Below are 24,695 nucleotides of genomic sequence, written 5' to 3'. Positions count from 1 at the left end.
TTTGTGGAGCAGTTTATTTGAGCTATTCCTTGAAGGACCCGTACACTTATTGCAAAAATGCCTGTCATGACTCAAAATATTTTTAGTTCTTATCTTTGCAGTTTGTCTACTTAATCTATAGTGAATCTTTTGTTTTTTCCCTATACTCTATGGTGAATATTTTTCTTAAATTCCCTCAAAGTTTATAGAATTTTTATATTCTGATGTAAGGTTTGATATTTGGAATTAGCTAAGCATGACATTTTTTGCCAAATCTGGTCAGGAAATTGGGTGATTTTGTTGCATAATCCTGTTCTTTGTTAAAAATAAAGTACACTGTTAGTGCACTGATTTTCTAGTATGACTTACAAATGAGGCCCAAAGCAATTTCAGGGTAGAAGTTCAAAAATCAGTCTGAGGCCAGGTGCAGTGTCTTATGCCTATAATGCCCACTGGGAGGCTGAGGCAAGCATATCACTTGAGTTCAGGAGTTCGAGACCAGCCTGGCCAACATGGTGAAACCCCGTCTCTACAAAATACACAAAAAACTAGCCATGAGCGGTGGCATATGCCTGTAGTCTTTACTCGGGAGGCTAAAGCAGGAGAATCACTTGAGCCCAGGAGGCAGAGGCTGCAGTAAGCCAAGATCACACCATTGCACTCTAGCCTGGCTGACGGGAGTGAAATCCTGTGTCAAAAAAAAAAAATCATTTTGAGCAATGGATTAAGTTTGTAGTTTCTGAAAGTGATTAGAGGACAGCTTCCATTTGGCCATACATTCTCTTGTGTGTTTGAAATCAGTCTTAACATATTTAGTATCAATCTATTGAAAGAATCAACATCTGAACATACACTATACCATGTACACTTTTCTTCAGAGTGTATGTCATGCTACAAATATCTAAAATTTAAACTTTATGGGAATAAAAAAGCAGTATAAAAATGGATGTTCTTCCAAGTTAGATCTATAAAAAAATATGTAATGGTACCAGGAAATATACATAGGTTTCTCTGAGCTCTTGATTTTGGGCCATTCAGTTAACAATAAGTATTAGTTTATGTGTTCTAGGCATAGAATTACATGGTGGGTCACACTGGTCCTGTATGAAGGGGGGCATGACAAATCATTCTACTAGTTTGCAATAGTAGGACTAAAGAGAACATGGAAAGCCTGTGACTAAAGCACACTCTATAGTCATAACTTCCCCCTTCTTGTTTGACCCCATAGTCCTTCAACTACTCTCTGTTCACCCAGTCTTCATGTCCAGGGTATCTTCAGTAGCAGATCAGTATGTACTAGAATAGTATATTAATAGTAAATTGATAATGTTTTTAAAACCTTTACCTCAAACCTTTTAATAGAGTGTACTAAATTTAGTTCGGTCTGACATAAATGAGAAAATCTACTAACAATCCCTAGGACCAATGATTCTTAAAGATCTCCAAACCAGCAGCATCAGCTTCACCTGAGAGCTTATTAGAAATGCAAATTCTCCAGACCTGCTAAAGCAGAATCTGACTTAACAAGCCGTGGCTCAAGGTGGTTCAGATGCATGTGAGGACCACTGGTTTAGATAGTATCAGCAGTAAAGAAACTCTGTCAAGCTGTGCGATCTTCTATGAATTTTGCAAAATACTATAATACCCCGTTACCATCTTCATGATTACTACATTTAATACACGCACAATTACACACATATTCAACTTGTAAGTTACCCTTGATGGAACATGTATAAAAAAGGTATGGCTTCTTTTTGTAAAGTGATGGTGTAGAAGGAAGAAAAATAAATCTGTCTTCAGTTTTTTGAAATGATACTATCCTTAACCCCTCCCCTTTTGTCCCCAATAAATGAATCACACTGGGGAAACATTGGTAGCAGGTGGCTATTCTGTTTCTTTGATATAGCAGGAAAATCTTGTTAGGTGATATAAATGCACCTTATCATTTGCAAATATAAACTGTCGTGCGTCTTGGGTGAACAGCTAAGTGCAGAACCGTTTCAAAAACTTGAAGGTAAATGGATGTCTTATTTGCAACTAAACCATCATACTCATGTGAAATTTATTCATTGGACAAGGATTCTGAGGATACATAATACAATTTTTTTTGCTGAAATTTAGAAGTTTCATAATCCACTTAAGAAGCATATTTCAGAATAAAATAATTCTCTGTTTTGGAGTTAAAGCACAGACTTGGAGCAGTCCAGTCCACAGATGTATAATGCAATCTATACATATAATTTTAAATTTTCTAATAGCCACATTTTAAAAAGTGAAATGAATTAACTTCAGAATAATTTTTAATCCAGTATATAAAAATATTACATTTCAACTTATAAACAATATAAAATTGATGAGTTATTTTTTACATTTTTTGGAATTTGATCATTAAAATCTTTCACGTGTCTTACATGTATGGCATACCTCAACTGGAATGTTAAATTTTGACTGGAAGTACTTTTTTTTTTTTTTGTCTTAGTGTTCTGTGAAATGATTTTTATTTAAAATACAATTTATTATTGCAAAAGTAGATTTTATACCCAAGTTGTCATAAATACTAAAAAAGTTTTCCAATAGCCTACTGAATATTAGTTTTTATATTTAAATTAATAAAAAATGAAATTTAAAATTCAATTCCTCAATCACACCAGCTGCATTTCAAATATTCAGTATGCGTAAGGCAGCGTAGATCTGGAGCTATGCGAGACCAGCCTGGGTTAGAATCCTGACTTTGCCTCTTTCCGGCTGCTTGTACTTGGGAATTTACCTAGCCATCCCCAAGTTTCAATTCGATCTTCGAATTGGAGTCGGGGAAACCCCACAGTGAATATGTTTTAACTCCTGCCTGCAAAGCTAACAGCAGAAGACAACCACTATTTGTTCTTCCCTTCATGGAAGTGGTGGACTCACTGCATGATATAATAAAAATCAGAACCAATCAATGTAGGGATAGTTAAGTAAATTTCATTATTCCATACTCTGAAGCCATAAAATGCTAATAACTAATTAATCACTAATTTATTTAATCACCAATTAATATTGAAATCGGTTATTATTAAGGAAGAAAACCGTAATATTAGGAATAGCGCGACTGCTGCCCGTGTGCTCAGGAAAACCTAGAAGGGTCTGCCACCCATCCATTAACAGCGGTTATAGGAAGCAACCGAGTGGGGGAAGGGTCCAGCCGGCACACGCTTCAGTTTATATTTCTTGTCAGTTAATTTCCAAAAGCGTTGTTCTAAAAAGGAGATATAATACTGTTTTACTTTAAGGGGCAAATCTCAAACGTGCTTTGAAACGACTACGCTTTTGCCTCAGTCTGGAATGTGATTTGAAATCTAGCTTAACTATACTATAATAAAAGCCCACACGAAAATACTTTGTCAGAAAGAAAAACAGGCCGCCTTAAATCCGCTTTCGGTTGGCGGTTTCCCGCCGGTGGAACGGAAGCAAAACCGCCTTTGACGTCAAGAGAGGAGTCCCCTCCCAGTTACTACGGTGAAGTCTATGCTGCCATCTTTACTGTGGTCATCTCGTACCAGGGGTGCCGTAGCTGGGCTGTTGGGGCTCTAGAAAGTCGGCGGAAGGTGAAATGGGAAAGAAATCATGCGATTCTGTAATAAGAAGCTCATAGAACCACGAAGGATCAGGGACTTAAAGCATTAGATACCTTGTTAGTGGGATGCAGGTTCCACAGGCAAGCAGAACGATTCGAGCGAATTAGTAAGGTTTCTGCCCGGATCTTGAGAGCGGCTTCCGTTGCTCAGCGGAAGTGTCGGTCGCAAGAGGACAGACGCCTGGAAGACTCCGCTATCGGCAGTGTGCACGACCGGAATCATGTCGAGTTTGGCGGTGAGAGACCCGGCAATGGATCGATCACTGCGTTCCGTGTTCGTGGGGAACATTCCGTATGAGGCAACTGAGGAGCAGTTAAAGGACATTTTCTCGGAGGTTGGTTCTGTTGTCAGTTTCCGGCTGGTATACGATAGAGAGACGGGAAAACCCAAGGGCTATGGCTTCTGCGAATACCAAGACCAGGAAACCGCGCTTAGTGCCATGCGGAACCTCAATGGGCGGGAGTTCAGCGGCAGAGCGCTTCGGGTGGACAATGCTGCCAGTGAAAAGAATAAGGAGGAGTTAAAGAGCCTCGGGCCTGCAGCGCCCATTATTGACTCACCCTATGGGGATCCCATCGATCCAGAAGATGCCCCTGAATCGATTACCAGAGCAGTAGCCAGTCTCCCCCCGGAGCAGATGTTTGAGCTGATGAAGCAGATGAAGCTCTGTGTCCAAAACAGCCACCAGGAAGCTCGAAACATGTTACTTCAAAATCCACAACTGGCTTATGCGCTGTTGCAGGCGCAAGTAGTGATGAGAATCATGGATCCAGAGATTGCTCTGAAAATTCTTCATCGGAAGATACATGTCACACCACTGATCCCAGGCAAATCTCAGTCTGTGTCTGTCTCTGGCTCTGGCCCTGGCCCTGGTCCTGGTCCTGGCCCTGGCCCTGGGCTCTGCCCAGGACCTAATGTTCTGCTGAACCAGCAGAATCCACCAGCCCCTCAGCCTCAGCATTTGGCTAGAAGACCTGTGAAGGACATTCCTCCTCTGATGCAGACTCCTATCCAGGGTGGAATTCCAGCTCCAGGGCCAATACCAGCTGCAGTTCCCGGACCTGGTCCTGGTTCCTTAACTCCTGGAGGAGCAATGCAGCCCCAACTTGGAATGCCAGGGGTTGGCCCAGTGCCTTTAGAGCGGGGACAAGTGCAGATGTCAGATCCTAGAGCTCCTATACCTCGTGGACCCATGACTCCTGGTGGTCTGCCTCCTCGAGGACTGTTAGGAGATGCTCCAAATGACCCACGTGGAGGGACTTTGCTTTCAGTCACTGGAGAAGTGGAGCCCAGAGGTTATCTGGGTCCACCCCATCAGGGTCCCCCCATGCATCATGCCTCTGGTCATGACACTCGTGGCCCTTCCTCACATGAGATGAGGGGAGGGCCATTAGGAGATCCCAGACTGCTAATTGGAGAGCCCAGAGGCCCCATGATAGATCAAAGGGGTCTACCTATGGATGGTAGAGGTAGTAGAGATTCTCGAGCGATGGAGACTCGCGCCATGGAAACTGAGGTCTTAGAGACACGTGTAATGGAGAGGAGAGGAATGGAGACCTGCGCCATGGAAACCAGAGGGATGGAAGCAAGAGGCATGGATGCAAGAGGATTGGAGATGAGGGGCCCTGTCCCCAGTACAAGAGGCCCTATGACTGGTGGAATTCAGGGTCCTGGTCCCATTAATATAGGGGCAGGTGGCCCTCCTCAGGGACCCAGACAGGTCCCAGGCATTTCAGGGGTGGGGAATCCTGGAGCTGGTATGCAGGGTACAGGCATACAAGGAGCAGGCATGCAGGGAGCAGGCATACAAGGAGGAGGGATGCAGGGGGCAGGCATACAAGGAGGAGGCATACAGGGGGCAAGCAAGCAAGGTGGAAGCCAGCCTAGCAGTTTTAGTCCTGGGCAGAGCCAGGTCACTCCACAGGATCAGGAAAAGGCGGCTTTGATCATGCAGGTTCTTCAACTGACTGCAGATCAGATTGCCATGCTGCCCCCTGAGCAAAGGCAGAGTATCCTGATTTTAAAGGAACAAATCCAGAAATCCACTGGAGCTTCTTGAAAGGTTTTAGAAAATATTTGGCTGTAGTCTTAAAGTTTATTCTGTAGCATGGAGAATGGGTGCAAAAAGCTGACTTCTGCATCCCCACACTTGGATTAGGGTGTCCCTCCTCCTAGAACCTAATCTTTTTTTTTGTTCTTTTTATTTCTTTCTGTTTTCCTTTTTTATTTTTAATTGAGGGTGGGGGGAGGAGGGAGTGTGTCGGTTCACTTTAAGTTACTGTAAAATAACTCTGAACATGATGATAAAATATGCCAAATAAGATTACAAAGAATAAGCAGCAATATTGAAGTGTCTACAGTATGTTAACTACATTTTTTAAATGTTGAGTAAAACTTTGTGAAAACTGCTCATAAAGACTAAAAGTTGACCTGTTAAAACATTAATGTACTAAGATGGTTTTAAGATTTTTTGGTTGTATAACAAAATAAAGTTTACCCAAAAGTATAAGATACATTTTTTGGTAAACCATTTAAAATACAAAATCCTATTGGAGGCAATAGGATAAGCATTGTCTTAGTGTTTTAGAATTATTTTTGAAATATTAGAGTTAACAGGATAAGGTTAAACTTGTATTAGAATCGTTTTTTTCTAAAGTTGTGTTACCTGAAAAATCAAGGAGTGCACCTGGTTTACTGTTGCTTCATTTATCCCAGCCTTCAGAGACCAGCAAGGTTCTGCCAGGCCTCAAGCATCAGAGCATGATGATTTTGCTGTGACAATTCTAAAATCAACCAGGTTACTTAAGTCCACTCTGATGAAACCCTATCTCTCAATACCTTCCAATTTCTCAATAGTCTTTAAGCCCTAAATCTGAGTCAGTAATTCTCTCACATCCTTCCCAAAAATCAGTGTCTAGGGACCAGTTGATCTGGATGAGTTATACATGGTATTTGACTTTTCATAAGTAGTGGAAGGTTTCATTAAGTAAAGCTCTCAGTTTCTTGGTATCTGGCTTTCATATACAGATGGTGTCCATTTGCTCAACCAGACAGGAGTTAACTTGCATTAGAATTGTTTTTTCTAAAGTTATGTTACCTGAAAAATTAAGGACTGCACCTGGTTTATTGTTGCTTATCCCACCCTACAGAAACCAGCAAGGTTCTGCTAAGTCCCGAGCATCCGAGCATGATGATTTTGCTGTGACAATTCTAAAATCAACCAGGCTACTTAAGTCGGCTCTGGTGAAACCCAGTAATCTCTCAATATCTTCCTATTTCTCAATAGTCTTTAAACCCTAAATCTGAGTCAGTAATTCTCTTACATCCTTCCCAAAAATCAGTGTCTAGGGACCAGTTGATCTGGATGAGTTATACATGATATTTGACTTTTCATAAGTAGTAGGTTTCACTAAGTAAACTCTCAGTTTCTTGGTATCTGGCTTTCGTATACAGATGGTGTCCATTTGCTCCACCAGACAGCAGTTAAAAACTTTTAGACTAAACGGCATTTAACATGTCTTTTAGTTTTCTTATTTCATAATCTACTTTTCTATCATTAATCATGTTACCAGAATAATCAAGGCCCAAGTAGGTAGAAGTTTTTATATAGCCTGAATACTCAGTTGACTTATTGCTCATTTTACCTTTTGTAAGGAATACAGCCATTTAGTCCTCATATACATACCAATGAGACAATTAAAAATTGGTTGGAAGATGGGGCTTATCACATTGCGCTACTACGACTTTATTTTTCCTTGAAAATAAAGCCTTGAGGATGTGAACACAAACATTGGTATTATAAAACAAGTAGTAATTAATAAAAGCATAAGTTATCAAATATCAGGTGATATTCTGTAGAGAAGAAAAACCAATATCTAGTTACAGATTACAAAATGTTTAATACAAAGAGCTGAAAATGTAGAAATTCAGTTATCTTCCCTTTGCAAAACGTTTACATTTTAAATTAGTATTCTTTATTCACAAGGTTTTCACCCGTATGCTGTTGTTTTCTACTACCTGTTTTACTCTGTTGTTCATACTGCTACTTTCCCATGTTTCCTATATGCCTCCCCTCTATTGGAGAGGATAACTCACCTTTACATGTGCGATAGTTATGGTTAATACTAAATCACAGAGTTGGCTCGATCACTTTGAGATTCTAGTTGCTTTATCTCAAAGCTTGCACTGAAGGGCTCTAACTGAAAATTATTAAATATTACAGTCTTTAGTCAAATCTCTGCATTGTTTAATGCAGAAAATAAAAATACAATTAAGGCTGACGTTAGTATCTGATATGTTTATTTTTAATGAATACATTATGCAAAAATCTTCCATTGTGGATATACATGGGGCCTGATTACGTCTTATTTTTAATGCAAAAGGCAGAACTAATGAAATTGCAGTAATGGATGGAACTCTCTTAGAACCATTTTCTATATAGTTTGACAGCTGAAACAACTGTAAAGACGTGCCATTTTGGGGTTGGTATGAGCAACATCTTGGTGATAGTCAGATATTAAGCTTATGTTCCCCAGAGAGAAATCCTCTGTATTCCAATAGCACCTTGTAGCTATCTTCATTACTGACAACCTTAGTTATATTGCAGTGCACTGTTTACCTTTTATCTGCTACTCTACACTTCCACTCCCACAAACTGAACACAGGGACAGTCTATCTCATTACCATATTCACAGATGGGAAAAGGACAAAATACTCGATTAGAGTTATTAGGGGGAAAAATCCCATTAAGAGCACATATACTGCCCTCATAAGAGTTTAGATTCAACACAGAACAAATGAGCTATAACAACTATTTCCATTTTAAAAAAACAATTAGAAATAGGTTATTAAAAACAATCACCTCTACTCTGTGAAAGCTAAGGAAATAGATTGTCCTCACCTCTGATTCATTGAATGTTCCAATATTGATGTAGAAAGCATAGAGCCTTATTTCATTTGATAGTAAAGAATAATACAAGCAATATTGCTACAATCAGAATCTTTTATGTGTTTTTCTACAAAATCATCGGTTATAACCCCTCACATCCTGAATTTTCCCTAAGATTTGTAGACTAAAATAAAATCACCAATTCATTCATCATAATAGTTGAAGATGATGGGGTGAAACAGTGATTTGCTAATGCTTCTTTAAGGCTTATCCTCTTGGGAAGTACATGTTTCTTGGGATTATGAAATGATCAACTTTAATCAGTGCCTGCCCATTAGCCCTTGCCCTCATATTACTGATGATTAATACCAAAAATATGTTTTAACATCTGTTGACTTCCTAGGATTTTGCAGTCTTTGATAAGATATAAGCTAATGTGAATCCCAGACAAAGGTAGGCTAATCTAAGTAAGATTATGTTTGGCTTTTCAACTACACTTTTCAGAATTCTAATGGTAGAAAGACATTTTAAAAAGAAGACCGTTAACATAATCACAGCTTGCAAAGCTTCTTGTTTTTCCATGCTGTGATGGGACATTGGTTAAGCACACAGAACATAATTTCCTATGGTGTGTCAGACCTTTCCCTTAGGTCTGATGAGGTCTAAGGATAATTATGTGCAACAACCTACTGTGGCAGAGAAACTGAATTAGCAGTTACATCTGACAGTCTTCTCACAAAAGAATGTCAGTCTCTCACTACTTTATATCAGCTAATCTCTAGACGGACTTTCCTGGTTGAAGCTTGCTTTTTTCATCAGTCTCTTATCAAGAATGCTCTGATTGAGAACTAATTCATATTAAGGACATTATTAATATATTGTAAGTATCCCTAAATATAAATTTTAATATTAAATGTTAATAGGGATATTACATGATATTGGCATACTACATAATGTGCTCATATATATTTATTTCAAATGTTAACTGACCCAGATCTTTAAATATTTTCATTTGTTTTTATGTACCCTGAAACAAAAGTTTACTTCTTTGGTTGAAAATTCACCTTCACAAATATTCATATTACCAATTACCTTTCTCATAAAATATTAACTATCATGTTTGTTCTTGATATTATTCTATAACAATATATAACATGTCATTTGAGGGCAGAATTGTGTCAAAAGTGACACTTGGGAGTCGGGCGTGGTGGCACACACCTGTAATCCCAGCACTTTGGGAGACTGAGGGGGCCGATCACTTGAGGTCAGGAGTTCGAGACCAGCCCGACCAATGTGGTGATACCCCATCTCTACTAAAAATACTAAACTTAGCCAGGCATGTTGGCAAGCCCCTGTAATCCCAACTACTTGGGAGTCTGAGGCATGAGAAATATTTGAACTTGGGAGGTGGAGATTAGAGTGAGTTGAGATTGTGCCACTATACTCCAGACTGGGCAAACAGAGTGAGACTCTGTCTCAAAAAGTAAAATAAAATAAAAAGTAAGTAACACTTGGGATAACATCATTAAAAATCACAAACCTGGTGCTTATTAAATACTGCACAAAAAGCACCCAAATATTTACCAAATAACAGCTTTTTTTTTTCTTTTTTTGAGACAGTGTCTCACTTTGTCACCCAGGCTGGAGTGCAGTGGCACAATCTCAGGTCACTGCAACCTCTGCCTCCTGGGTTTAAGTGATTCCCCTGCCTCAGTCCCTCAAGTAGCTGTGATTACAGGTGTGTGCTACCGTGCCTGGCTGATTTTTGTAGTTTTAGTAGAGACGGGGTTTCACCATGTTGGCCAGGCTGGTTTTGAACTCCTGACCTCAAATGATCCACCCAACTCAGCCTCCCAAAGTTCTGGGATTACAAGTGTGAGCCACCACGCCCGGCATTTAATAACAACTGTTTATAACCAAGAGTTGGTTTAGATCCCCAAAATAGGTAACTATCCTTTAATCACAGGGTTTTAAAAGTAAAAAAATGAAAAATAGATAGCTAATTACAAAAAATATACAACATTCTCAATCATAAATAATTTTGTATGATTAAGTACATATAATATCTGCAGACACTTGAAATGAATCTCATATGTGTTACAAAGGTTGGTCATTTAAAAAATTATATCTGCTGGGCAGATGTAGTAGCTAATGCCTGCAATCTCAGCACTTTGGGAGGTTGAGGCAGAAGGATCACTTGAGCTCAGGACTTCAAGACCAGTCTGGGCAACACAGGGAGATCCTGTCTCTACAAAAAATGTAAAAATTAGCTGAGTATGGTGATGTACACATTCTTTAAGCGAATCTTACAGACTCACCTTAATTTAAAATGAGTGCCAACACTGAAAAATGGTATAGTTGGGCCGGGCATGGTGGTTCATGCCTGTAATCCCAGCACTTTGGGAGGCCGAGACGGGTGGATCACGAGGTCAGGAGATTGAGACCACCCTGGCTAACATGGTGAAACTCCGTCTCTACTAAAAATACAAAAAATTAGCCGGGAGTTGTGGCAGGCGCTAGTAATCCCAGCTACTTGGGAGGCTGAGGCAGGAGAATGGCGTGAACCCGGGAGGCGGAGTTTGCAGTGAACCGAGATCACACCACTGCACTCCAGCCTGGGTGACAGAGCAAGACTCCATCTCAAAAAAAAAAAAAAAAAGAAAAAGAAATAAAGGAAGGAAGGAAGGAAGGAAAGAAGGAAAAGAAAAATGGCATAGTTGAGTTCATAATGTGATTTTTTTAACAAAGGCCAACATAGGGCTTGCTTGGTGCCTTAACATTTATAAAATCATACTCCATATCCGAAACATCACTCTTGTTCTCATGTTAATCAATATAGTGACATAAATCATGACTAAAAAGATTTCCAGACACAAACCTTGTATAGGAGAGTAAATACAATCATCTATTAATACAACATATTCCCTATCTTTGGCTAAGCCTATACCCAAAATTATTTCATCTTTTTATGCTTATCAATCATCAGAGAAAAAGATCTTCATCTATTTTAAGCATCAGATAAATTACACTATTGAAATTGTATAATTATTGTCAATGTTATCGAAGTTTTGTTCCCTAAAAGTTTTAAATATCTTTGGACAAGAAACCTCAAATTGGTGATCTGTGGACCAATTCAGCTTACAGATATTTTTTATTTGACCAGTCAATTTTCTTGAAAATTTTGAACTTAAATGCCTGTAGAAGCAGGTTATATTCTCCAATTTGGCCACAAGCCCAACCTTTTCCTATCCTTCGAGCTTACAACTTAACACAATTATTAGATTTGATCAATATTAGTGTCTAATTTGACAAATATGACATAGAAAAACTTGCTTAAGGCCAGACGTGGTATTTCATGCCTGCAATCCCAGCGGTTTGGGAGGCCAAAGCTGGAGGATCACTTGTGTATAGGAGTTTGAGACCAGACTGAGCAGCATGGTGAAATCCCATCTCTACAAAGCACACAAAAATGAGTTGATTACTTGGCCGTGGTGACATGGCTCTAGTCCCAGCTACTTAGGACGTTGAAGCGGGAGGATCACTTCAGCCCAGGAGGTGGAGGCTGCAGTGAGCCGGGATCTTGCTACTGCACTCCAGCCTCCTGAGTGACAGAGCAAGACCTTATCTCAAAAAAAAAAAAAAAGAAAAGAAAAAGAAAAACCTGTTTAGCAACCAGTTCAGCACACATATTTCTGCAAAACCAACCAGCAACAAAAGGAAAACCCAGGGCAAATGAAAACAAAAATCTTGACGCATTTTTTATTTGTAGATTTTGGTGAGGTATACTGAGTGAAGGAATGTCCTAGGAAAATAAGCCAATCAGTATATTTATCCCACAAATGTTTGCATTTTCAATAAACATTAATCCAAAATAGCAGTATCTTCTTTTTCAATGAAAACACATATTATTCGTGTATATAGATATTAAATGCTAACAGCTCTAGAATGAAGATATTGATAGTATACATACTGGAACACTGGAACATAAATTCTTTTTTTTCTTCTTCTTCTTTTGAGACAGTATCTCACTTTGTGGCCAGACTTGGGTGCAGTGGTGCAATCTCAGCTCACTGCAACCTCCATCTCCCAGGTTCAAGCGATTCTCCTGCCTCAGTCTCCTGAGTAGCTGGGACTACAGGTGCTCACCACCATGCCCCACTAATTTTTGTATTTTTAGTAAAGATGAGGTTTCACCATATTGGTCAGGATGGTCTTGATCTCTTGACCTCATTATCCACCTGCCTCGGCCTCCCAAAGTGCTGGAATTACAGGCGTGAGCCACAATGCTCGGCCCAGAATTCTATAATTTCTTTATCTGTTATTGATGTACCTGTCAACCTCTGATTATGTGATTCTCTACTATCTCACTTTGTTGCCTGGAATGAATATGAAGCAACCTGTACCAATTCAGGAATCTACTTATGTAGATTTTAGAAAGTGACCCACTATATGTAACTTTCATGTAACAGTCACAGTAATTTAAACAAAACAAAACAAAAGTCCTTAACCAGATCATGTTATTTCCCTGTTAAAACCTCTCATGGCTTACATTGCTCTTAGAATAAAATTCAGAATCCTTATGTGTCCCATGTAGCCCTGATATAGTTTAGATGTGTGTCCCCACCCAAATCTCATATTGAAATGTAATCCCCAGTGTTGGAGGAGGAGCCTTGTGGGAGGTGATTGGATCATGGAGGTGGATTTCTCATGAATAGAATCTCATTTCATCATGAATCTCATGATGGTGCTAAACCATGAATCTCATGATGGTGCTAAATTTCTCATTTCATCATGAATCTCATGATGGTGCTAAACCATCCCCCATGGTACTGTCCTCATAATAGTGAATGAGTTCTCATGTAATCTGTTCATTTAAAAGTGTGCAGCACCTCCCCCTCCACTCTCTGGCTCCTTCTCTGGCCCTGTGCCTGCTGCCCCTTTCCCTTTGTCACGATTCTGTTTCCTGAGGTCTCCCCAGAAGCCAAGTCAATGCCAGCATCATACTTCCTGTACAGCCTGCAGAACCATGAACCAATTAAACCTCTTTTCTTTATAAATTACACAGTCTCAGGTATTTCTTTATAGCAATGCAAGAATGAACTAATACAAGCCTTAAGCATACCAATGTCTCACACTACCATTGGCCCCTTACTCACTTCTACACATATTTTGGGCCTAGCTTTATTTAATTGAATTTGCCAGACTCATTCTCATCTCTGTACTTGGGAGTTTCTCTTGTTCATCACCCACTCTTTCCCCAGGCCTTTGAATGGCTAGTTGTTTCTCTTTACTCAGGTCTTGGCTTCTATACTATATCACTTACTCAGACAGGCTTTTCCTGGACACCTGGGAAACCACAGACAAAGCAAATGTAAATTTAATGGTCTCCCAATTCTCTCTCATAATCTTGTTGTCTTTCTTGTTTGTTTGTTAAGAGTAGTTATCTTACCTGAGCACCACTTATACATTGTATGGGATTAATCCATATTCTCCAACCCTTTACAAAGCATAATGGTTGTTCTATGCACCCACCAAACTTGATGACTGTCATGAATGAGTTTCTCTTCATTACGCCCATGTTATATTTATCATGTAAATCATGTTTGTTTCCAAACAAATCTATACTAGTTGTATCTATTACTGTAATATAGGAATATGCCTATAGGCATAAACATAGGTATAGATAATATGTGTATATATGAAATACGATTGTAAAAATAAAAAGTTATTTCTATGAAAACTATCTTGAATGCTTTTGAAAGATAGATAGATGGATAGATAGATAGATAGGTAGATAGATAAATAAGTAGATAGACAGATAGATTTATCATGTCAACTGTGTTTGATGATGTATTAGTCTGTTTTCATGCTGCTGACAAATACATACCCAAGACTGGGTAATTTACAAAGGAAAGAGGTTTAATGGAGAACTCACAGTTCCACATGGCTGAGCAAGCCTTACTAGCATGGTGGAAGGCAAGGAGAAGCAAGTCACGTCTTATATGGATGGCAGTAGGCAGAGAGAGCTTGTGCAGGCAGATCACTGGTTTTAAAGCCATCAGATCTCATGAAACCCACTCATTATCATGAAAACAGCATGGGAAAGACCCATCCCCATGATTCAGTCATCTCCCACCGGGTACCTCCCACAACACAGGGGAATTATGGGAGCTACAGGATGAGATTTGAGTGGGGACACAGAGCCAAACCATATCATATGGTAAACCAGTTTATACCAATTGTACTATTTTTTGTTTTATATAGATTGATTGTTATTAGCATGAGTGTAAAAAAGTTATTTCTACGAAAACTATGTTGACTGTTTCTACAAGATTTTATAAAAGTTAGGAGCTAAAAATACATCATTGTTAAATACTGTGGGGGCAAGGTAATTTTTAAAAATACCTTAAAAATCTTTAAAATCTAGAATTCACTCTGATACTTTGTAAGTGTCCAAATCCTTGTTTCACTTAAAAAAAAATGGATTGTTACTGGCAATTTTAGACAACGCATGTCAGTGCTTTAATTTCCTCACAGAAATTTTTCAGGCAGTGGAAGAAAAATCCTTGAGGTAATGTTATCTGAGGTTTGGTGCTGCCCTAGTTGTTTCCCTTTCACCTCCACAGGATTACCCAGGAGAGACAACCACCTGCCACCATTCCAGTCCTCCTCCTTCCCTTTCCTTATGATGTTACATACCGAGGAGAATAGAATATACCCTAATCTCTTGCTAATCAAAGTGTGCTCCTCGGACCAGCAGCACCAGCATCACCTGGGAGACTGTTAAAAATGCGGAATCTGGGGCCCCACACAGACCTGCTGAATCAAAGCCTACATTTTAATAAGATCCCCAAGGATCCACATGCAAATAAACGTTTGAAAGCACTGCTTTAATCCTACAAGAAAGTGAAAAGAATGACAACAACAAATAAAAGCACCATAAAATTAATATTATGACAAATAGAAGGGATTTTTAATTTACCTACATGACTTCCCTTCCATTGGCAGAGAAAATCAAGAATTGGCAAAAATCCTTACCCAATCTGAGGAAAGCAGGAGATAGCCCATGTATTAGACACCACATTGGACAAGCAAGGAGACAAAGAAAGATCTTGTTCCTTCACAGATAATTGTGGGAACACTGGATCAACTGGGAAACCTAAGACACCGTAATTGAAATTATTGTTGTTTAGGGAAGACACCTGAATGTATTTTGTCCATATGTGTAACCCCTTTTTTCCTTAGATATGGAGAAGTTGTATTGAATTGGTAGAATCGTTTATATTTATTATATATGATCACCAAAAACATGGCACACCAAAAATTGTTTCAGCCAAGTTGTGACTCTCTGGAATGAATGCCACCATTCATCAAAAAATTCCCTCATAAAACCTAAATTGTTTTCTAATCCTACACATTTCATTATTTTTCTGGTAAGATATACTATCCAGATAGAAATGCTAACATCAGGGTACTCCATTTTCTTTTGTAAATGTCTTTCGCTATAATCCAGAAATATTGGCTAACATCTCACAGAACTTACCTAGACTAGAAAGAAGATTTCCAGAAGAAATTTTGAAGCTGTAAAATCAGCGTGCTTATGATTCAGTGTCAATAAACCCTCAACAGAATTCTGCTGTTATCAATTTTTCAAACCTCATCTAAGTATTCTAAAGCACCAAAAAGAAAGAGCAATGTAACAAGAACAGTTCAAAGGATCAGCTCAATGTTTTTTCTGTTACTTCATTTTCAGTAGATATATTGGAAATGGTAGCAAAACTCTATACTGCAAGTTGTGCCTTTAAGCTTGTCTTTGAAGCTAATCATAATTAAGAGTACAAATTAACCAAATCAACATTTGTAAATTAAGCAAATTAATTTTTTTTTTCTTGAAAGTTTTCATTGGCCTTAAATGAGTGAACTCGAAACATTTCCAGCAAACAATTTAAATTCTAATCAAGGCCTTTCAAGTGGTGACATCAAACCATCGAGAGGTTGAAAAGATGGCTAGATGTGGTAGCTAATGCCTGTAATCCCAGCACTTGGGAGACTGAGGTGGACAAATCACTTGGGATCAGGAGTTCATGACCAGCCTGGCCAACATGGTAAAACTCCATTTCTACTAAAAATACAAAAAATTAGCCGGGCATCATGGCGGGCACCTGTAATCACAGCTACTTGGGAGGCTAAGGCAGGAGAATCCCTTGAACCAGGGAGATGGAGCTTGCAGTTGGCCAAGATCACACCACTGCACTCTAGTCTTCCTCCAAAAAGAAAAAAAAATAAAATAAAATAAAGATTGTAAAGATAAATTGGGAACTTAAGAATCTTCACTTTTCACATGTGTTCAGACGACTTGCATTCCAGTCCTAACTGGGGCTTTGTTTGCCTAAGGGGAAAGAAATTTTCTTAATTAGAATGTTTTGTGAATTGGAAGGAATATGTCTTATAGGATCTTTGATTGGTGGGGATTTTATTGTCATCATTTTCAGATAAACCGGTTTTTAGAAGTTTTTTCCCTAGTTAGTGCCCGTACTGAGACAAGCAAGCTAATTGAGCTTTGACTAGTGGTAACCCTGGTTTAAAATGGCCAAAGCTCCATTATCCTATGCAGTCTAACACAGGAACAGAAAACCAAATACTGCATATTCTCACTTATAAGCGGGAGTCAAACGAGAACATGTGCGTACTAAGAGGGGAACAACAGACATTGGGGCCTACTTGATGGGGTGAAGAGGTAGAGGATCAGAAACAAATGCCTTTTGGGTACTATGTTTATTATCTGGGTGATAAAATTAATTGTACACTAAAGCCCTGTGACACACAGTTTACCTGTATAACAAACCTTCACATGTACCCTTGAACCTAAAAGTTAAAAAATAAAGTAAAATAAAACTACTCGTCCTGAGGAATTCAAGATGGATTATTCTGGGTAGAGGAAAAAAAGAGGCTTTTCTGCATCTCTTACCCATTCTTTCATTTACCCAGGATTACGCATAAGGAAGGGGACTGATGGACTGGTCAGTGACTCAGCCCATGCCAGCCAAGCAGGATTATGAAACTGATCTCCTGTCAGGGCCAGCACTGAGACAAAGGCACACAAATGACCAGGGCTGGAGAGTGATGTTTCAGTAAAAATTAACTCTTCAAAGAAGAGAGGAGGCAGGAAAGAATGAGGGAGGAAGAGTTAAGTTTTTTTGTTTTGTTGTTGTTTTCTTTTCCCAACAAAACCACAGATTTACTCTACATATATGATCATGGCTGGCCACTCCAAGCAGGAGGAGCTGTCTCCAGCTCATTTTCAACTGCTCAGTAAGTCTTCTGGGTCTTACCCACCACATTACAGAAGCTTTTTTGTCTAGTCTTTTATTTTAATAAAAATAAAATATAACATATTGATATAGACATGAAATATAATTGTTTAAAATGTTTTTTAATTCTAATAGGCATTTTAATTTACACAGTGAGCAAATACTTTGAGTAGATGGAAAGAGACTACAATAGTGCAATTTCAGACATCAGCCACAAGATTAGGGGGAGGGGAGTTATTTATTTTTGAGGGAGGGAGGTCGTAGCAAGGCTCTTGCAAGTGCCCTAGAACCAACACATGCCACTTATGAGATCTATGTCCTCTTTTGGAAGGCTGGGTCATGAATAACATACTAACAGCACATACTGAGAACCTACTAAATGCCAGGCATTTGATACGCAGCATCTTTAACTTCACTAAAGTTTGAGGAAGTTGACTAATTTGCCTTAAGTCACACAGCTCATAGGAGGTGGAAGCACCATTGAATGCAAGTGTGTCTGACTTCCAAGCCCTAACTGTCCCCATTATATCAATCAGTTTTATGAAGAGACAAGTAATAAGGTAGTAATAAGTGTATCCACATTGAGGGCTGAAATGTGGAGAAATATTAGGCATCATTTTCACTAAGTGATGAAGGTCATTACAGGTCTAGAACATGTGATTTTTGGGCAATAGTGAAAAATTTATGAAATCTATCTTTTGTCCTTACATTTTTTCTTGTTGTTTTTTCTCCCAAGAACCAACATCACCTCATTGCAAGATCCAATCAGATTACACCTCATTACCCTATGCTTATAAAACCCTACCGAAACCCCAGGGCAGGGAGACAGATTTGAGGGCTTCCTTCTATCTCCCTGCCAGTGGATTTGCAATACAGCTTTCCTTTTCTCAAAAGCCAGTGCTATGACCTCTATGTGCATTGGGCAATGAGCCCATTGATTGCTCAGTAACACTGTCATCACTTGTTTACTTTTGTTTTTAATTATGGCTATTCAGATAGATATGAAGCTGCACCTCACTGTGGTCTTCTGTTTCGTTTTGTTTTGAGACAGAGCCTCACTTCCTTGCCAAGGCTGGAGTAGTAGCACAATCTTGGCCCACTGCAACCTCTGCCTCCGCCTCCCAAAGTGCTGGGATTACAGGCACAAGTTGCGGTGCCTGGTCTCATTGTGGTTTTGATGTGCGTTTTCTTGATGGCTAACTATTGTCAGCATTTTCATGTGCTTACTGGCTATTTGTTTAGCTTATTTGGAGAAATGTTCCCTGTGATCTATTTACTATAAATAAAATGACATGTTTCAGATTTCAGCATTTCTCTGGTAGGTAAGTGGATAATCAGATAACAGTGTCCCTAAAATATGAAAGGAATTATTTATTTTGTGACTTAATAACTGGACTGAAATTGGAAGAGTCAAATTGCAGAGGCAGAAGTGAGAGTTTTCAGTGATGCTCTTTAACCCTTTTGAAACAGGTAGGTAATCATTGTCATGGTTTACAGCTCTTAAGACTGGTTGAATCTGAAGGTAATTGAGAGTGGTTTTCCAAAGAAGACACTGTTATAATAAAGAGCTCAGTCTCTGCCTGTGTTCAAATTCTGGCTCTAGCACATACTAATTTTGTGACTCATTTCTACACCTCACTTTCACGCCTGTACACTGGACAAACTACCTCCAACCGTAGTTGAGAGGACTGTTTGATAAAGCACTTGTACCATGGTAATAAGTTCTCGACATGTGATATGTGCCAGTTATTATTCCTTAAAAAACAAACAAACAAACCCATGGGCATGGAAACCCTAGGAGCAACATGAAACATGAGCTAGCACTGGTTGCTTCTCCAGGCATTGAGAAAGAGAGAGAGGGCTAGAAGATGGAGGAAACCAAATCAGCTATGAGGACTTCTATTTCAGAAGAGGAAAGAGACACTCCAAGGAAGATTTGTTACCAAAGAAGGAGGCATTTTAAATTAGAGAGGTCTGGACTGTGTTTTGGAGCAGACTGTAAGATCTGGGCAGAGGAAGAAAAAATGCCGCTTTTTTCCTGCACCACTTTCCTTGTATTTCCTTATGTAGCAAAGCTATATTTTGTACGAGAAGAAATCTAACACAAAGTTGACAATGGTGAAGACAATCTTCTGTGGAAAATCCCTCTAACAGCTGACTCTGTTTGACCCAAGGAGTTTCAAGCTCCTGAAATCCTGTTTTAGACAAATACCAATAGAAATGGTATCAGGATTTTATCTGGCTCGAGCTTTTATGGCTTATGTATTTCTATTTCCTATAGATTTATCTAGTACAATAGAGGACAGATTTTTTAAAAAATGTGTGCTTTCTTTATCTAAGATAAACTTTAATAACCCAATAGAAAAGCTTGAGGAACTATCTGCACTATTTATTAAAATGTTACATATATATAGGGTACATATATCTTCAATGTTTGTTTAATGAATGAAGTGAAAGGACTTTTGAAAGTTCTTTCTTCCTGGTTTCAAAGGTGGCGCACAACATGTTATAATATCAATTAAATATTTCAGAATAAATACATCAAAATGTTATGATTTAATTAATCCTCATTTACTATATTTGTGCTTTACCTATGTCTAGTATTTCTGAGCCTGACTTAAAAAAACAGTCCCACAAAATTACATGTATTAAAAAAAGCTTTTATGAAAAACTACCAGTCAAGCGAAGTGTATTAAAATGACAAAAATCCTATAATTATGCATATTTTACCATTACTTGGGAACTACCACATTCTGAATTATATCAAAATCCAATGTTAGAGATATTAGAGATAAATCTGAGGGTTTTTTTTTTAAGGAGCATCTAATGAATATATTCTTTTAACATTCACTTGGCGTTAATTTAGCAAATACTTTTTGGTTTCTATAAGTAGATTTATGTAGAAATAGTCAGGTTTTGAATATTTACTTCTGACTACTGTATTTCTCCTCAAATTTTTACTTATGAAAAATCGAAGCAAAGAGGGTAAATTTCCAGTTTATGAACCTGCCACTACACCATTGATTTAAATTTAATATTCTATATAAAATTTAATATTCTGTATTTGTGTTTCTGGTATGGCAGCCACTATCTACACGAAGCTATTGAGAACTTAACCTGTCACTAATGAAACTGAATAAATACATTTTAAAATTTACTCAAATTTAATTAATTCATTGCAACAGCTCCCAGATTGACTAGCACAGATAAAGAAAACACAAGTTATTATTTCAATGATATTCTTTAACCTTTTTGGAACAGGTAGGCAATCATTTTCATGGTTTATAGCTCTGAAGACATTGGTTGAATCTGAAGGGAATTGAGAGTGGTTTTCCAAAGAAGGCACCGTTATAATAAGGAGCTCAGTCTCTGCCTGTGTTCTGCCAGTCTCTGCCTATGACTAGATAACATTTTGGGTAATGGTTCAAAACCATAAGCGGATCAACTAACTAATGTCATCACTGATTTGTTGCATTAATATTATTAAAATAGGTAGTCAACTGGTAGTACGTGTGTACTTGGATAAATGAATGCACCTCACTATTAACAGATTCTTACATAATAAGAAGTGCTCAGAAAACAAGAAATAAAAACATAACTAGCTCATTTTACTCATCTTTCTTTTAGCAAACACTTATCTAATGCCACCATGTTACAAGCAATGAGGATTCAGCAAAATCAGAATGGATCTTGCTCCCACTGATTTTTGTATTTACTCAATATCTACTTTGTCCCAGTTCCTCTGAGCATATGCTTTGTTCTGAAGAAGGCTAGACCGTCTAGAAAGACTTAGTCCCCAAATTAGAGGAAAGTACAGAGTACTATAGCACTATAGTTCTATAGGAACACAATTAAAGAGAATCTGAATTCATAAGTCATCAGGGAAGTTTTCTTGAAACAGAACTGAGTTTTGAAAATTGAGAATAGTTAGTGAGAGCTAGACACAGGACTTGTATGAGACAAGGTGTTGGAATAAACTAGCATGGTGCTATTGTTATCAGAAGTCAGGCCTTGAATGTGAATTGTCCAGATTCTTGAGGTTTTGAACAAACAATTGGACAAAATGCACAAAGTAACAGAGGAATGAAACCCTGGAACAAAGAAGCGAAAGCAAGATTTATTAAAGCAAGAAAGCACCCCACAGGGCGGGAGAGCACCCGAGCAAGTGGGTCAAGGGCCTCGTTTACAAAGATTTGGGGGTTTAAATATTCTTTTGAGGTTCTTATCAGCTACCTTTTATCTGGATGAAGGATTTGGCTCCTGGCTAATTAAAAGCTGAGGTGAAATGGCCCGAGGCTAACCCAATGCTAGAGCACATTGACACCATATGCAGATGAAGTGGTGGCCCGTGCTTGGCCTGCCGCTACTCCAAAGCACTTTTCTTTTCCATCTGAGATGTGGTGGAGGCCGTAGGTTGCAGGGAGAGTAGCCTTTGATCCTTTGTTTCTTGGGTGTGGGGAGGTGGGGTTTGTCCTTTTGGTTTAGCTTTAGGAAGTTCGTGTTAATTGGCCTTAGGTTTAATTCCTTTTGGTTTAGCTTTAGGAAGTTCGTGTTAATTCCCTGCCCCCAGATCCTATTCTCCTGCCTCACTATCAGAGAACTATGTAAATGGTTTGGTGATGTAGGGAATAAAAAGGAGTACTAGGAGATAAGGCAAGGCCTAGCTCCCCAGTGTCTCCAGAGATAAGCTAAGGAGTTATAGGATGTAACTTAAGGGTTTTAGAAAGTGAAATGAAAAATTCAGATTTCTCCAAGGGAGAGAAATTATTAAGAAAAATCACAAGAATCCAGGTGGAAAATATTTCTGTGGCTTTGAGTAATCCACAAAGGATCCCATCTCTTCATAGAATCTAAATTTTTCTGAGTGAAACATTCAGCAACTCTAGCCATCAATAACTCAGTCAAAAGCCAATAAGAGAAAGAAAGAGAGAGAGAGAGAGAGAGAGACAGAGAGAAAGAAAGAAAGAAAAAGAAAGAAAGAGAAAGAAAGAAAGAAAGGAGAAAGAAGAGAAAGGAAAACGAGATAAAAAAAAAGCAATAGGTTACTTTTTAGGAACTCTGAGTGTAAAACACGTCCTTTTGCAGAGACTACTGACTCAGAACTGAATTCAAAATAGTGTTTCTGACTTAGGAACATAGATTTTCAGCACATGTACAGCAAGAGATTTTCAGCAAGAGAAGGACACTTGTAGGAATAAGAAACAATAGTTAAAAATAAGGGAGGAATAACATCTAAATGTCAGAGGCCTTGTCTTCCCCCTTGTATTTCTAATAGCTAGCCTAACATCTGGCATGGTACTAGGTGATCAATAAACAGTCATTACAATTTATAGATATCTATAAATGAATGCATCCTAAAAGTCATACAGATAAATTAGGAGAATGCTCAGTTTAATAATGCACTCCAGTAGTCCCAAAAGACCTCAGTGTATTATATCCCAAGACAATAACTGATGTTCAGCCTGAGGCCCCTGGGGTAGTTTGTGTGGAACATCCAGCCACTGTTTCAGACTTGACTGTACCAGACACACTCTTCTCTGTCTTTTCTTGAGCTCCAGGGATCATGTGTTTGCAGCTTGAGCCAGCTGCCTTCAAATAAGACATTTAACTATTTAAATTACTGTTTTTTGTATTTATTCAATATCTACTTTGTCCCAGTTCCTCTGAGCATACACTTTGTTTTGAAGAAGGCTAGACCATCTAGATAGACTTAGTCTCCAAATTAGAGAAAAGTACAGAGTACTATAGTACCATAGTACTATAGGAATACAATTAAAGAGAATCTGAATTCATAGGTCATCAGGCAAGTTTTCTTGAAACAGAACTGAGTTTTGAAAATTGGGAGTGGTTAGTGAGAGCTAGACAGAGGACTTGTATAAGACACACTGTTTTCTGGCTAATATAAAATACAGAAATAAAAACTACACACCCATTTTCTTAAGTAATGTCACCTTTTCATTCCTATTAAACAATGTAACAATGCAATCTAATAACCCTTTATCATATGGAGCAAAGATAATCCAAACACCACCAGGTTCTATTTACAATCGTTCTGATGCTGACTACATATTAGAATGTCTTGTAAACTTATCAAAAACAAGGATTCCTGGGCTCCATCCCCAGGAATTCAGATTCAAGTAGATCTAGGGTGGTGGTGTATGCTAAGAATTTTTATTTTTATTCAACTCATTATTTTAAAAATCCCAATCCCAACTACGCTTGAACATTAGAAATATGTAAATTCCCAGAATGTATTCCATTCCCTCAGATAGAAGGCAAAATCTACATACAATATACTTGTTCTGTTCAGAAGCCTACCCAGACCCTCCCAATCAATGGCTTCCCTTGCTTGTTGCTTGTAGGGAGCCCCAGCATGTCAAGAATAGCTTGTGGAGCTAGCTGCATAGGTATTGCCCTTTGTATTTGTTAATGATTGTTTTTAAGCTAAACTTTGAGAAAATGCTGGGAAAGCATGACCTCTTTCTTCCTGAACCCACTCAGCTTTTCATTTTCTAATTAATGGCTTATCAAATGGCTAAGTGTGCCAAGAATTTGAACAAAAGACTGATCTTTAATCCTCTTTTTTTCTCCTTTACTCAACTCACAGGGAAGAACATAACATTTGTCTAGACCCTATGCTGCAAAGAAAAAAAACAAAAAACCAAAAAACAAAAACCCTCTCATATCCAAGAGGTTGACTATGAAACCAAAATATGGGATCTTCCATGTCCCCATCTCACTTATGCTCCTGCCCAACTCCCTCTCCTTCTAATGATCAAACCAGGGATTTGTTAAAGATGCATTTGACATACACACAAACCTTGAGGTCATTTTTCCAAACTGTCCCCAAAAGCTAGTGCCTCTCTGAGCACAAATTGGGGATGAGACCCGAAATTCTGC

The 24,695-nt window shown here is 38.5% G+C and overlaps 2 protein-coding genes across 6 annotated transcripts in view; one reads left to right on the top strand and one right to left on the bottom strand.

Moving 5' to 3' along the window:
* The window catches only part of PRKG1 (protein kinase, cGMP-dependent, type I), a 1,321,360-nt gene that overhangs the window by 597,817 nt on the left and 698,848 nt on the right, over positions 1–24,695 (bottom strand). The window lies entirely within an intron of this gene.
* Positions 3,486–7,876, top strand: CSTF2T (cleavage stimulation factor, 3' pre-RNA, subunit 2, 64kDa, tau variant). Of its 4 annotated transcripts, XM_011938760.1 has the most exons (3): positions 3,486–4,468; positions 4,505–5,323; positions 5,429–7,876. In XM_011938760.1, exons 1-3 carry the CDS (start codon positions 3,817–3,819, stop codon positions 5,653–5,655), a joined length of 1,698 nt encoding a protein of 565 aa, XP_011794150.1. In that variant the 5' UTR covers positions 3,486–3,816; the 3' UTR covers positions 5,656–7,876. The 4 variants fall into 4 exon arrangements, with proteins under 4 accessions (XP_011794150.1, XP_011794148.1, XP_011794149.1 ...); XM_011938758.1 differs by having other exon boundaries at positions 3,486–4,474; positions 4,505–7,876; XM_011938759.1 differs by having other exon boundaries at positions 3,486–5,383.

Source organism: Colobus angolensis, unplaced genomic scaffold, assembly GCF_000951035.1.
Source record: "Colobus angolensis palliatus isolate OR3802 unplaced genomic scaffold, Cang.pa_1.0 Scaffold177, whole genome shotgun sequence".
Taxonomy (NCBI): domain Eukaryota; kingdom Metazoa; phylum Chordata; class Mammalia; order Primates; family Cercopithecidae; genus Colobus; species Colobus angolensis.
Note: the sequence above shows the minus strand (reverse complement) of the source record. Positions and strands in the feature narration are given on the sequence as shown.

What these genes read in the sequence shown, in the direction of transcription:
- CSTF2T (XM_011938757.1), top strand. Translation starts at nt 3,817, where the DNA reads ATGTCGAGTTTGGCGGTGAGAGACCCGGCAATGGATCGATCACTGCGT.